Genomic DNA, 16,262 nt, shown 5'->3' with positions numbered 1-16,262 from the left:
CTACAAACACTGTGGTGAACTGGGGGACCCACAGCTTCCTCTTTTCTGTCTCCATGCCTTCTGGATACTTTGTCCACAGTACTGAATATGGCATGACTTTTCCCTCCCAAGGACATCAGTAGGGACTTTGAACCTATGCTGAAGTGTGACTGTAATAACTACCAGTCAAGTACAATTTCCATGGAAGAAAATAAACTGCAATTTCAAAACTACCTTCAGAACCCTACTACACTGTTGGTGGAAATGTAAGTTGGTGCAACCACTATGGAGCACAGTATGGAGGGTCCTTAAAAAACTAAAAATAGACTTAACATATGATCCAGCTATCCTACTTCTGGGCATATATCCAGAGAAAACTCTAATTTGAAAAGACACAGGCACCCCAGTGTTCTTAACAGCACTGTTTACTATAGCTAAGACATGGAGACAACCTAAATGTTCATTGACAGATGAATGGATAAATAGGTTATGGTATGTGTGTGTGTGTGTGTATACAATGGAATATATATATATATAGGAATACATGTATGTTTATATATACATATATATGTATACACATACACACGATGGAATATTACTTAGCCATAAAAAGAATGAAATAATGCCATTTGCAGCAACATGGATGAACCTAGAGATTATGATATTAAGTGATGTAAGTCAGACAGAGAAAGATAAATAGCATATGAAATCACTTATATGTGAAATCTAAAAAAGGATACAATTTTATTTACAAACCAGAAATAGACTCAGAGACATAGAAAACAAACTACAGTTACCAAAGGGAAAAGAGGGGGAGGGATAAATTAGGAGTTTGGGATCAACATATACACATTACTATATATAAAACAAACAACAAAGACCTATTGTATAGCACAGGGAACTATATTCAATTTCTTCTAATAAGCAATAATCCAAAAGAATCCAGAAATATGGGTGGGTGGGTGTGTGCGTGCGTATATGTTAAAAATTTGCTCTGCTGTATACCTGAAACTAACATGGTAAATCAACAACACTTCAATAAAAAATAAAATAAAACTACCTTTAGACAATTTTGGCTTCACATTACACATACGTGTTCTATAGTACTCTAGAAAACTTTGTGGAACTGTACATGTTTAAGAAAAGAGGATAAAGCTGAAGTTATACAACCTCTGAATCTGAATACCACAAAGCTCTATGGTTAATAGAATATAACTACAAATTACAGTATGAAAGTCATTATCACCCTATTATGGGTACATAAAATAGTAGACAGTTAACTAATTTTGCTTTAATAGGTTATATCTATCTCTATTTTAATTTTATTAAAAGATACTTCATCCTTGAGTTTCATAGATGAGTTTGTTGACAGAATAAATAATTAAAAATTAAAGTTTTCCCTATATTTGATTTTTTACCACCCGTCATTTACTCTATACACATTTATTGGACCCTCCTCTGCTATGGTGCTGTTCTAGATCTAGGGACTCAGCAGTGAATGAAATAAATAATATCCCTGTCTTCATAAAAACTACATTCTACTTGAAAGGACTGAAAAAAGCAAATATAGAATTAAGATGCATATCAGATGGTACAAGTGCAAGAGCTAAAGGGAAAAATAAAATACTGAAGGAACCGAGAACATGGCAAGGTGAGGGGGGCTGAGGGACAGAGTAGGCAGGAAAGGTCTCAGGAAGAAACTCAGAGGTGAAGACAGCCCTGGAGAAGTCAGGGTGAGAAGCCCCTCTAAACAATAGGATGCAAATACAAAGATACTTAGGCACGAGTACGAGTTCGTCTGAAGTGCCTAAGGACAGACATCTGGGCAGAGCTGCTGGGGAACAGTTGCAGGAGGCGGTGAGGTCAGAGAGGATGTGGGGAGCGGGAGTGTAGATGCTGGTCTGCAGTCCACATGTGGGTTACACTCTGCAGTGAGACAGGGGCACAGAGGGTTTTAAGCAGAGACGTGACTTGATCTCGTTCCTGTTTTTAAACGATGAGCCTCTTCCCCAGCCTGCTTTTCACACTCATGTTGTACCCACCAAACAGTTCTAAACTTTGTTCCTACTGTCTGTAGCCTCTGATTTGATTTTCTGAGGAGTGGAAAAACAATTAAACATGACAAATTACAGTGTGTTATTTTGTCTGAACAATGCTGAAAGTTAAAATAGTTAGAAACTATATATATATGTTCATATGTATAACACAGATACAAAGTTTAATCTCACCAGATATCTCATCCGTTCACGGAGGTCTCAGCCTCTGATTATATACCACTCACTGTTGCTCACATCTTTTCTATCTTATTATATGTACATTATATATAATATACATATATATTATATATTACTTCTCTATTTCCTACAAATACACACATATATACATACATACATATATATACACCATTTATTAATCTATGATGGTTTTTTCCCTGTGTCTTCTATAAAAGCTGAAAACTACAAAAATGAAGGTCATCTACATCAAGAAAAATATTAGTCAAGGCCTCTTTATGGTATCAATACCAGAGCCTATACAAATAATCAGCAGATTGAAAAAACTGAATGTTGAATCAAATAGTCATATGTGTAGGAATTCAAAACATTCAGAAATATCCAAAATAGACTATTTTTTTCTTTTTTCATCATAAAAGTAGTCATTTAATAGTTACTGGCAAACAGCAATGAACACAAGTGATTGTTATTTCTAATGAAATATTTGGGGGAAATGGAAATGAAGGAAAATGTTTCTTTTATTTACTATGGTTTTCAATATAGGCCACATATTTAGTAGCATATTTTTGAAGGAAAACCTTCACTATATTTAAAATATGAATGTGTTAATGATTATAGGACCCATATGATTTCAAATATAAGAAATGATAAGCAAAGAGCCTTAATGTTGAGAAAATGTGGTAATATAGATAATTATGTATATATTAGCATAATGTGACATATTATACAGAGTCCACAAATTTTAGAAACATAGAAGATATATAAGGTCATCAGGAACATCTTTATTCTATAAAAAGTAAGATAGTTTGTGTTTCGAAACTTTATAGAGAAAATGTGGACTTAAGAGTCTATGTGACTACAATTTTATTATGGAAAATTCTCAGAATATTAGTTGACTTATATTTTAAAACACTTTGCAATCTGTAAAAACTTATGTAAAGTTAAATTGCTATCAATTTAAAAGAAAATTTAATTATTTGAGATTTTTATTATGCCACTTTTCAAGAATGCTAATATATGCTACACACAGTTGTTGTTTCAAGGCCCTGTTAATCATGCTACTCTGCATTACTATTTTGCAGCCCCCTCTCCAGTCACCAATGTGAAAAAGGGGAAGATTGCAAAAAACAGCATCTCTTTGTCTTGGCAAGAGCCAGATCGCCCCAATGGAATCATCCTGGAGTATGAAATCAAATACTTTGAAAAGGTGGGACTAACAGAATAAAGAATGTCCTTTCTGTCTTTCTGTTTTCTTTTTTAATTTTAGCAACTGCAGTTATCCAATTTGAATAAAAGCGTGTTGCAATTTTCTGTGTAGATCAATGACAATTGATCTGCAGTCATGATTATGGAAGCTAGAAATGTACAGGGAGCACTTTATTTGTGTTCTGCTCCTGCCAAATAGTTTACACTGCCAGAATACTGCCTATAGTCTAGCATCAGCTTAACCAGGGTTCACAGCATTAAAAGATGACATCATAGGACATCTTCAGTGTGTCCCAAACACTGAAGTTGTTAATGTTCAGTAGTGACTGCAGTGTACTACAAGGAAAACACATTCTCATGGCCAGTAACCCTGCATAATACCTACACTGTTAAGGAAGTATAAGCAGATGAGGTATACACATATACTGTGTAAGTTTAAAAAATCTGTAATCAAAATCTAACACTGTAGCATACAGTTTATTTTAAAATTTGAGGGCATAAAACTGGAAATGTGTGCTTCACATTGTCTTTACTTTCTTGATTTCGTCGCCTTCCCTGAGTTGGCACCCAGGTCCACTGTAACATGTTTTGCCGTAACAGTTGTTGCAATCTAAAGGCAGTAATCATCCCTCTCCCTCTTTTCTGAATCCACAACCAGATGAGCTATTGGTAAAGGAATAACACAGATGGAAGCTAAGGATGAATTTATAATTTCTAAAGCTGGACTTTAGCATTTGGCTTAGATATGTAGACACCATGAGTCTTGCTCCAACTCCCACCCCCATTTTACTGTGATTTTTGTACAGTCTAGATCTGAGTGACATACACTATTTAGAACAACTTGAGTTTTAATTGACCAGGTAAAGACAAATGAGTGCCCAAACCAGTCTCTAAGAGGTGAGTAGAAGACCCTGACCCAGACGTGTGTTCCTGTGGAAGTAAAGGTGGTAAAGATTGCTGACATAATGCAGAGAAGCAAATCCCAAAAGACAAGGGAAGGAAGGGCTCAGCCACACTTATCCAGTTGCTTCTCCCAAACTCCCAGAGACATTCTCCTTTTCTTTTAAGGAAGGGTGAAGATGGGTGGAGGAAGTTCAAAAGCTTACTTTGCAATACCCAAGAAATTGTCCAAGCTAGGACATTGGAAATGAAAGAGGGAATAAATGGCTCCGCTTATACTAATACGAACATATCATGAGAAATACTGATATCCCATTGATGAAAATTACTTAAAAATTCAACATGCCGTATATATGCATAGATAAAAGAGTGTATGTAAATACAGTGAAACACACTGAAGTAATTCATAGCATTTTAAAAAATTGCTTCTTTCATCACTGAGTCAACAATTACCAGTGTAAAGACCCAACAGAGAATAAAACAGTAGAGTTTATGTCAGGGAGGATGGGGCTATCTACATATTCTTTCTAGGTTTTGGGTATCTGTACAATGCTCATATATTGGTTTTATAAATAGATGAATAGAAAAGCAGTTATTTTTGAAATAGTTGTATTTCTAGGAATGACTTGCTGGTAGCATTATATGTAACCACTGGATTATTAGGAAACATAAATGAAGATACTTATAAGGTATTTCAAAACATATATTATCAAATAGATTATTCACCAAGATTGTTCTAAGAAAATATCTCTGAGACAAAGTTTTGTTGGGATAAGGTTTACAGTGTCTATTGTAAAAAAAAAAAAATAGAGTAAATCAAGTAAAATGTTATGATATTAATATCCACCTCCCCCTCCAATCCCTGTTTCTCTGGGAGTAGTGGTCCAAACTGAATTGCAAGTTCTGGAAGTCTACAATTTAAATAAATGCTGTATCCAAAAAAAAATTTGTTAAATTAAGGTTTACATTCCTTTTTCAAGTTTTGGTAAACCTTATTACTGCATACTAATGCAAAGCTAGACATGAGTTCTTTTATAAACACTTTTAAGTCTCAGAATTTTATTATAATTAAAGTTGACTTTAAAAGAAATTGGAATTCATAATGGCATCTTAAAGTAACTATACACCAAAAACTATATATTTGAATATATACAAAAACATCTTAGATGAAACATACATATCTTAGATGAAATAAAGTTCAACTGCAGGAAGACTAAAAGTTTGACAAGTCCTTATTTTCCTGCATCGTTTTTCTTTACCTGACGCAACTAACTGGACCAATGTCTGAGGTGTTTTTTGTTTTGTTTTGTGATCTGTAAGGAAATTGTTCTAATTTTTTCCTCTTATGAGTAACCTTCAATTGTTTTTACTTTTACTTCCCAGCATATGCTTGAGTCTCATATACAAAATATTCATTAGAATCAAGGATTTATCTTTTTTTTTCCTTTGAGCTACTACTTCTGTTAAAACAGTTACTCCATAAGTGATGTGGCAGAGTCCTTTTCTATTAATATTCCTTCAAATTAATTTTATCCATGTTGAAATATTTTCTTTACAGTTCATTGTATAAGTTATATTTATTCAGTAAGATTTGGTTTATGTTTAATATTTTATAGTTCATGCTATATTAATACATTCTATTATCTACATAATTCAAAATAAGAATAAATGATTTGGGAAAAAAGATTTCTATCCATAACCTAAATAAATGAATAACAAGTTGCCTACTTACATGCTATAAAAACAGAAAAACTCTTAGATATAATTTTGAGGAAGTCATTACCTTCTTTTAGTCAGTGTTTTCCTTTTTACAGTGAAGATACTAATTCCCAGACTTTTTTGCCAAGCAGAATTATTGAGCATACCGATGAAATACACAAAAAGTTTTTTTTTTTCTTTTTACACTTTCAGAAGGGAAGAAATAAAGGATAATGAGCTTTTATACCATGTATTGAGGTGGGTGTCCTGATAGGTTTCCAGAGCTCATTTTGAATCTTCAGAATGACACTACCATTTTATTGGATGGCTCTTGGCCAGACACAGGTGGCAGAGCTTTCCAGGGCTCACACATTTGCCAGCTGGCATCTCTGCCTGTGATTGCCCTGCTCTAATAGAGGTCATTGGGCCTCTCTGCTCCTGCATGGTGATGGGCCCATTGCCATCTCTTAATTAAAGACAGAGGCAAAGGGAAGCTGCCCTTTGGCAGGGTGTTTGCCAGCTGGCTCCTTCTGCTCAGGCCCTCCCCTCGCTGCATGTGAACAGTGTTTGCTAAGCAGCTGGGGAATGTAGCTCATTTGCTCAGCTGGGGCATGAAGGCAGCAAAAGCCACTACCCTGACCAAGGACTTGGCAGCGTTTGGTTGTGGGTGTTGAAGATGTGTAGATAGCCTTGTAATATAAGGAAATTATAGTATGAAGATGATGTAAAGGAGTCGATCAGAAGGAAATTTTAGAATATACTTAGATAATTCAAAATGTGTCTGTATGGGTTTTGATCCTTTTGATATAAGCTTTGCTAAGTCCCTTCAGACATACTGTATTCAACAAACTCAGAGAGACAATGTACAATTAGACCTGCCATAAGGAACCACTGAGACCTACATAATGTTAGTAGATAAATCGGACAGAATGTTTTATAATTTTGTTCAAATGATATTAAATTATACATTATTTCAAGGAGCAACATTCCAGTTTCCTTGCAATATATTTTTTCTTTTTGGCCAAATTATCAATTTCTTTTTTTTTTTTTTTTCAGTAGTTAGCAGTCATAATCATGTAAGCTTTTTAATTCTTTTTTTCTTTTCAGTAGAAGAATTTGCCACCATGCTGTAGGGTCAATTCAAATTTACCTAGAACTGCTCAGAAGATTATGCTGAGTGCTAGGTATATTGTCTAGGTTTCCATCTGTATGTTCTAACAAAACCCTTGATAAATAATTTCATCCCATTTTAAAGAAGAAAACAAACTGAAGTTGAGCTACATACCCGCATTTACACATGTACTTAGTTAATAACATGGCTGGAATTCTAACCCTGATATTCTTATGCTTTTTTAGTAAAAAAAAAAAAAATTCTTACTTTACATATAAATGTTAATTAATATTTTATGTAAAAATTCTAATAATACCAAATATACCAAAATCTTTCATTTTGATTTGATTTTTTTCACCAACTCAAATTCCCTTTAAACAAAATGCAAATAATAGTGAACATATATTTTAACAGTTCTTACTGAAAATTACCGATTCAATCACAGCTGAACCTGAAAGTATAATATTATTGAAAAAGTCTTGCACATTCAGTCATAAAGTTGAGTATACTCAGACCATCAATAACTACAGTGGTTTATGGAAGCTACTTACCCTTTTTAAAAGGAACACATCAAGAAATTATCTGCTTTTTCACTGTTCTACCCCTATCACATAGAAGGGGTAATAGAGTAGATAAGAGAGGATCAATAAATATTTGTGAGTGAAGAAAATGACTGACATTACTACGTCAAATTTTATAGAATTAATTACCTACTTTAAATTCTTTGCAAAACTCTAATAAAATTTCCTCAACATTTTAAAGATTAGGCACTTAAACCTATAACAAAAAACAAAGATCAGTTGTTTACATAGAGTGAATCAGAAAAACCTATTTAGATTAAAATTTAAACTATACCTGTCTAGAGAGAAATTTGGATATACTCAACCCTAGGAAAATTTTATATGCTTGAACATATTAAATGAGGAATGGGAAAACCACTTTAAAAGAAGCATATTTATACATTGTCTATTTTAGATTGTATTGGTGGTTGCATAGAATGTGGTTAGATGTTGACTTTGATGTGTAAAATTAGACAAAAAATAATAGTTATGACAATTAAAACTCATACTTTATAGTTTAATAAGTATTTTTGTTAGATAGTTAGATAAGGGGAAGCATCGGGCAGATAAGTGGAGGAGAGGGAGGATGGTTCAGAAGATGGTGTTATGCCCGCCTCCAGCATAAAAGGACGTTACTTCTTCTGAATGAGTGTCAGCAAGAAACTGGTTAAAACATGACAGCCACGACTGTGCGGTAGCAGAAATGACTTAACCTGACACAACCCAATGTTCATTGTATTATAAATAACATTGCAGTTTAGCCCTCACCTGTGTGGGATTTTCTGTGTACACAATGGGTAAGGACATGGGCAAAGGGGCCAAACGTGACTGAGCATTCCAGGGACAACAGCCGTCAATCAATCAAGAGACCACCTCTGAGTGAAGCTATAAGAGAAAGGGGAGAGAAAATCCACAGCTTTTCCTCCCTTGGGTCAGCCCACCTCCTGTTCTTGGGGGGTGTACGTTTCTTTTCTTTTTGAATAAATCTTTTAAAATCTTTTGCTACACAACACACTGTCTGCCAACTGCACACTTGTCTTTGAGGTATGACAAGAACCAGGGTCTTTAACTTTTAGGGTAACATCTTCACATACATTGCCTTGTTTCATTCTTATAACATTTCTATAAGGAAATCCAGGCACCAATTTCTACCCCAATTGTACAGATAAAGAAACTGAGGATAAACGTACAAATGGGCTTGCTGTAGTTTAGCACATGATTTCAGTGTCCACACTAAAGGCACAGAATGGTGTGCTGTAAATTTCAAGGGACAAGGGATGTGATTTGCATTTGTTTTACATTTTAATGGCATTAGGGAGATTAAATAATAACCTTATTCCTTATTAGAGTGCTTGAAAAAAAAAACTATATTCTTGCTTTCCATTTTCTTCTCATATAGGAAAAAGAAATACTTTACATGTTATTCCCCTTAGATCTTTTTAAAAAATCAATACATTTTTCTGCCTGTCAAGGCAAAATTCCCTGAAAACAACAGTTTACAGTGATCAATTAAGTTATTATAAGACCAGTTCTTTACAAGGGGGAAAAAATCTCTAAGCATACCTATTTTTAATTCATCCTATAGTATCTATCAGAAATTTAATAAATGTAGAAAGACCTTAAGGAAGAAACAAGTTTAACCAAGAATTCACACAGAAAAATATAAAGGGAGAAAAAATTCAAAACAAGGACTTTGTGTGTTTTAAATCTTTATTAACCCAAAATTTTATGTTCAGCATGGTAACTTCAGAGGTAATGATGAATTATAGGTGGTTTGCCTAGACTTTTGTTAACAGTCAAAATAGGAACAGTTCCTCTTTATTTCACTTTCCAAAATTATCTTTCCAGTGACATTTTTCCCCACTTCATTTCCATTCACTGCTAACTCAACCCAAACACATAAATATGAAAAAATAGAAAGATTTTAAAAAGGAAAAATATATTGTTGCTTATTTGTATTTTTTCTTTACTGCTCCGTGTTTAGACTTAGTGACGTGAAATTAAAGTTCTTTAGTAACACACTCATTCCTTCTCCCAAGCCCTAAATATAACTAGAAATCAAATTCACTAAAGATAAAAGGCATAGGTCTTACCTGGAAGTATGTGATATATTTTCACCTTTGTCTGTGAACCAGTAACACATTAGACGTGCTTCAATAAAACGTTTATTAGAAAAATGTGCACATGATGAGCAGTGCTAAAATAGAGTCTGTAAAATAACTTATCTCCTGGAAGTTGAATTTAAAAATTTTACATATCTATTTCTGCCCAAAGTAAGTGTGGTGAATGAGTGGAGAAGATATCCACCCTCTTTGAGTTCTAGAAAATACTTTAAGTTTCTATATAAATAACACATCTAGGATGTGTAGGTTTCTTTTGTTTCCTAGAATATCTTATTTGTACTAATAGCAGTTCTATCAGTTTCTCATTCTTTTTCTGATCTTTGATTCTAAGTTTTGCTGTCATTAGTAATGCATATATTGACTTCTTTTTATTCTATGTGCATGTGTAATCCAAGGACCAAGAGACCAGCTATACAATTATCAAATCTAAAGAGACAACTATAACTGCAGAGGGCTTGAAACCGGCTTCAGTATATGTCTTCCAAATTCGAGCACGCACAGCAGCAGGCTACGGTGTCTTCAGTCGAAGATTTGAGTTTGAAACCATCCCAGTGTGTAAGTCATTTTAATTACTGTCAACTCATGTCTCTGTAATGGTTACCAGAAAAGAGTCAGTGGATCAATACTCTCCCTGGGCATTCTGTCAGTCTCCTGCTTCTTCTCTTTCCCCCAGGAATGACCCCTTCAGGTAGGAAGCATCTGTCATGCTATTATGGTAGGTTAGCGGGTTAACACATCAGTCCCCGCTCCTCATTGCTTTTAGTCTACTGGGAGATGAAGCATCAGGAGACCCTTAAGAAATGTTTAAACCTTGCTTTTAAAGACTTTCTTTCCACTGCTGCCATACTTCATTGAATTATTGGCATTTAATTTTTACTTGAACTAGGCTACAAGGCTTAGTCTTTCCATGAAAATTCCACAGGGGACTTTCATTAATACTGAGTTTGGCAAGAAAATGGTGCTTTCAGGAACCAGTGTGATTGTTCTAAAAAAATCTAAATCTCTAGCAGCATCTCTGAGTGGAGGGTCTGGAAATATTTCTGGAAGACCCTTCTTGTACCTTCTTTTTTTCATAAAATAGTGAAAATGGCATTAAAACTTTTTCTTCTTAAATGTCAAAAATAAAATTTAGATTACTTACTTGCCCTAAAGCATACATTGAAAGCAGGATTAGAAGAAGGCAATAACTTGCCTTGTTTATAGATGGAAGAACTGACACTATTAAAGTCTTGTTATGAAGAAAATAACACATAGAAGTACTGTGAACTGTCAAATATGTGTAAATGTATATGTTTATACACACACAATACATATATACACATAATATGTACTTTTTATATTCAAGTTATGTAAGAATTAGTGATTTTAAAATGAAAATAAAACATGTATTTTCTCCCTTTGAAAATCAATGAAAAATGAGAGCTTAGTTAGTAGATTTACTTTGTAATGAACAGAAGAATTATTAAATTAAAATTTCCATAAACCTATATAACATAGGTCTTTAGAAGATGAAGTTATACTTCTTTTTAAAGCATGTTTAACTGAATTATATAGAAAATAATTTTTATTACTTTAAAAATAGCTGTCTAATGTGACAAGGAGTGTGTATATGTCCATGAATGACTGAAAAATTGTGCTGAACACTGGAATTTGACACAACATTGTAAAATGATTATAAATCAATAAAAAATGTTAAAAAAATAGCTGTCTAAGTATACATTCACTTGATTTTATACAGATTAGGGTGCCATTTTGAAAAATAATAAATTCTTTCCAAGGAAAGTCCCATGTTTAATTGAAAGTATTGGAATTTGAACATTTAGAGCTATTTAGAAGAGTTTCTTAATAGATTTGATAAGAATAGATGTAATCAGTCAGAAAATTTATGTAATATTGGTAGTGGATTATTTACTTTCATACCTTGAATCCTGATTTGGATTTATGACAAAACACATATGATATAAACTGGTCACCCTAATAGGCTTTGCTGCTATTTATGTACCATTAGTAATGTATAATGCTTATGTGGTTCTCCAATTCTGGGAAAAAAGCCATAGAGTAATATCTCACAATATGCTTGAGTGCTTGAATAACTATACAAATGAAAAATCTCATATTAAAAGATAGTAAAATTCCACATAGTTTTAGAATGTTGGCATGTTCAGTGACTAGTTTTTCTTCAGACTATTTGATATTCCTTCCCTTACTTTTTTTTATCAAATAGTAATTTCTAAGTGTGCCAATATCCATCAGCCTGATCTTTGAGAGAACTAATATGAAGTCATTTTCTGTATATTTTACAAAATCTCACCTAAGAATGTCTACTTCTAAATTTTTTCCTACATAATTTCTAGAGGGAAAGAAGTATCACACAAATATTTTAGTACAAAAGCAGGTTTTTGATTAATAGATAATTAAACATCTTAGGGATGTATTTCCTCCTACATTTAGTGTGGAATTTTATTTTTACTTGAGTTGGTGTACATGTATTTCCGAGCATTTTAAGAATGACTTTTTCTTTGCACTAAGTATCTATTACATACCCATCCCCTTTGATCTTCATGTAGAAACCTTCTGGATATAATTCAGCAAGAATGTGCTATTATGTGCTTGGCTTTGCTAGACTCTGCAGAAACTAAGATGAGTAATACATGGAAACTTACCTCCAGAGAGTAAGAATACAGTCTGTTTAATTCTGAATAATGGAATATTTGTGTCAAGAACTCTTTGGGGATAATAGTTTTGTTCACTATTTTAAAATTTATCTTATTGACTTCCTACGCATCAAGAGTTTTCACTCTAGGTACTGGGTACTGTAGGTACAATGAGTGACTCAAATGACTTTAAAGCCCAATCCCTCTCTTCTCAAGGATTATAATCTAATAGGGAGTTAAAGAAGATGCATACTGATGATTAAAATAGCACTAATAATATCAGTAAGTTTAGGTATAAGGATCTGTTCCCCCCAAGAAGAATCATCTGTTTGGGTGGTAAGTAGCAGAGAAGCTGCCTGTAAGAAAATGAAAATCTCTCCCAGGTTGAGATTTTTAAGGATCAAGGTCGTGGAAGAGACAAGAAGGATTTTAACAGTGGAGTTAGGTAAAGCCAAAGAAAGGTATGGAGTTATTTTTAACCATGGAGTTCAGACTCGATCCCTCTCTTTTATCTATAAAGTTTAACATTTCTAGGTTTTGGGGTTTTTTTTTGGTGGGGGGAGGTAGTTTATTCTTAAAGGAGGTGCTGGGGATTTAACCTAAGGAGCTCATGCATGCTAAGCATGCACTCTACCACTTGAGCTATACCTTTCCCCATGAAGCTTAACATTTCTACAATTTGGGAAGTGGGAATGGATTAGTGTACTGAGAAAACAAGGAAGACTCATTATGGGGATGATTTTGTTAGGAAATCAAAAGAGAGAGTCAAAAGCTTTGGAGCCCAAACAAAATAACATTGAACTTATTTGGGCCAAGTCTTCATGGATTTCTCTAGAAACAATGCCACCTGCCAAAAAGAAAGTTAAAAACTGAGAAAATAAGTAACCTGAATTTAGAATTTAATAAGGCAAATCCTGGGAAAGGCTGCTAGTGGTAGTGGGGTAGCTTTGCCTTACTCCATTATACTGCTCACCAATAACAAATTCTCTACCACACACCTCAGCATCAGAGAATAGGAAAAAGCAGGGTAAAGAGACATTGTATTGCAACTATTATCATCCAAGAAGAGGGAGGGCATAGATTTGGATTGCAAATAATAGTTTTTCTTGTACATAAACCAGTTGTTGATGATACCGGGTTCTAGAAGATTGATCTGAAAGGGTTAAAAGTGTAGATCAGTGTAAACAGGTTGTCAGAGAGTCAGTCAATTTTGATTGAAAAAAATCAATGAAGACGTGATAAGACTAGGAAGGGAGCCATTTGAATGCCCAAACTATTGATAGGGCCAAGATCAGATTGTAAGATTATAAGAAACAAAACACGAGAAGTATGGTTGTTGTTAGCTTGGATGACTTAAAATTTGTTGTCATGGAAATGAACTAATGCCACTCTGAATTTATCAAAATGATAATGTCATTAAACAATAAACATGTTAGGTATCCTATTGAAGATTTCTCAAGAATATCAATAAAATTTATTTTTATCTATAGGTTTCTTATTTTAATCAGGCTTAGTTATCCTGACAAAAGAAAAATTCATTTGCTTTTTTTTAGGTACAACTATCTAATTATGTCCATATTCCTCTTATTATGGTAATGGTGTTATTAAAATATAAAATATTTCATCTAAATCCGTGTATTAAAAAAAATCATGAAAACAAATCTAATCTTACTGCAGGCTTAAAGTTCTAAATGGCCTTGATAGTTTTGAAAAAGTGGTCCTTCTTATAAAGTATATTTAGTGATTATATTCTGTTAGAAATTACAACTTTTAAAATTATATTCAGAATAGTGATATCGTATTTAACTTTAGTGAAGTCATAGCTACATTGTTTTGGACATTTTGGGCATTTCAACCTTGTCTATGAGAAAAAACCCTATCGGAGAAAATGAGATTGTTTTTTTCCTAGAGAACAGCCTCATGCAAACTCTAAAAATGTCATATACTTAGCACCTCCTATTTAAGAGGTGTTTGAAATCAAGGACTAAGCTACATTTTATCTTGCAAATGTAAGATCCCTAAATGAGTACCATGCAAACAATTACATTCATTTTTTATGATGACAAGGAAATGATCAGTGACTTAGCAGTTCTTCCAAATTTCCATTTGGAGAATAAATATTTTCTCCTAAAGATGTCTTTTCAATTACACACCATTGAGAAGAGATTATTAGTGGGAAATCTCAGCCAAATGTGGGTGAATGGCTTAAACCATGCATTGATTACCGGCTATTAAGCAGCTCTTATTTGAATGCATATGATCACTTTAACCACAAGCTCCATTTTCTGTGTCTCCTATCAGCAGTTGCAGCATCCAGCGATCAAAGCCAGATTCCTATAATTGCTGTGTCTGTGACAGTGGGAGTCATTTTGTTGGCGGTGGTTATCGGCTTCCTCCTCAGTGGAAGGTAAGACAGAAAGCTGTGATTCCGAACTTTTGCAGCTGATCTCTTCCTTACCTTGATCTGACCATTTGGCTGTTAAGCACATCCCAAAACAAATCAGACAAGCAATATATCAGTAGATAACCTCAATGTTTGATGTATTTCTTAAGCTTTAATTGTCCATGTGAGTACTAACTTTTAAGCACATGATTTCTCTTTTCCAGCTATGCTAGCTTCACAAGAATAGTACTGTTAGTATTTATTATGTCATTAATATAGCCATATCTTTTTTCGATATAGTTTTTTTACTTTAATCTGAATTTAATTTTCCTCTCAAAACTATTTATTGAAATATTCTCTCAAAAGCTTCAGTTTTAGTGTTTTGGAGGGCCTGTGTCTGTGCTTGGCATTTTAGAGGAATAGGATAATAATTCTAGTTACCCAGCATTCTATCCTAATAGGATGATGGATACAAAGTGGAAACTCTGGCAAACAAGCATTTTGAGAAATAACCAACCCTTTATTATGACGGCATTTATTTTCAGCTTCTTAGTGATTTCAACCTGAATGCATCAATCATAGTGTATACTGACTTGAAGTGAATTTTATTCAATGTTATATCAGTAGATACATTAATATGTGTATTACATATTTACATTTTTCATTTTGAACAAAAATAAAAGAGGTAGCGCCCCAACAAGAGGTTGTGTAAAGATATTTACTGACGTTGAGCTGAGCATAGTCAACTTTCCTAAAAAAAAAATAGAGAAACAAATAAAAGCATGAGTGTGCTCTATTCCTACAACAAACATATTTTCATTTTTCATCCAGGCCATTGTTAGAATGGCTACTTAGTAATGAGAGCTGTTCATTTGAAAATGTTTTGGTGTTAGACTGTTATCAAAAACCTGATGAAAATCTTCATGGAAATATTTAAACCTGCACAAATATGCAAATATGCAGAAAATATACTATAAGATCCAAGAAAAGTCAGAAAATTAATATCCATATCGATTTTATTACTGTTTTACTCATTTACTTTTGATTCTTTAGCACCTATTCAACTCATAAATACATAGAATTAGGCATTTTCAATAGGTTGCATATTGTGTTCTGAAAAGATTTATTACTACATCCTTAAATTACAGTAGTGATATTTTATTTTCATAAAACACTGTTACTTCCTTTGAAGATCCTTCCTCTTTTCTGAAAATTCCCTTTCTTCTAGTTCTTGTTCATTTACAAGTATTCAAAGTTTTCTTAAGAATGTACATAGAAATCCATTGCTTACTTTTAGCATTAGAATAGCAGTGACACATTTTCAGAATTTCTAGCTGGGAAGCAGTTGGTATTTATTGACCCTCCCCAGCCAGAAGCCTGGCTGTCTAGTGCCACACTGACCTCTTCTCTCTGAAGT

The 16,262-nt window shown here is 33.6% G+C and overlaps 1 protein-coding gene across 4 annotated transcripts in view; it reads left to right on the top strand.

The window, feature by feature from the left end:
- EPHA5 (EPH receptor A5) overlaps nucleotides 1–16,262 on the top strand; it is a 309,727-nt gene that overhangs the window by 221,290 nt on the left and 72,175 nt on the right. For all 4 annotated transcript variants that reach the window (XM_031469750.2, XM_031469727.2, XM_031469736.2 and 1 more), the window contains 3 exons: nucleotides 3,293–3,417; nucleotides 10,204–10,363; nucleotides 14,764–14,869. In XM_031469750.2, coding sequence (XP_031325610.1) covers nucleotides 3,293–3,417; nucleotides 10,204–10,363; nucleotides 14,764–14,869 — 391 coding nt within the window. The remainder of the gene's footprint in view (nucleotides 1–3,292; nucleotides 3,418–10,203; nucleotides 10,364–14,763; nucleotides 14,870–16,262) is intronic.

This window comes from Camelus dromedarius, chromosome 1 (genome assembly GCF_036321535.1).
Source record: "Camelus dromedarius isolate mCamDro1 chromosome 1, mCamDro1.pat, whole genome shotgun sequence".
In the NCBI taxonomy this organism is placed as follows: Eukaryota; Metazoa; Chordata; class Mammalia; order Artiodactyla; family Camelidae; genus Camelus; species Camelus dromedarius.
The sequence above is the reverse complement of the archived record's forward strand: the minus strand, read 5'-3'. Positions and strand labels throughout refer to the sequence as shown.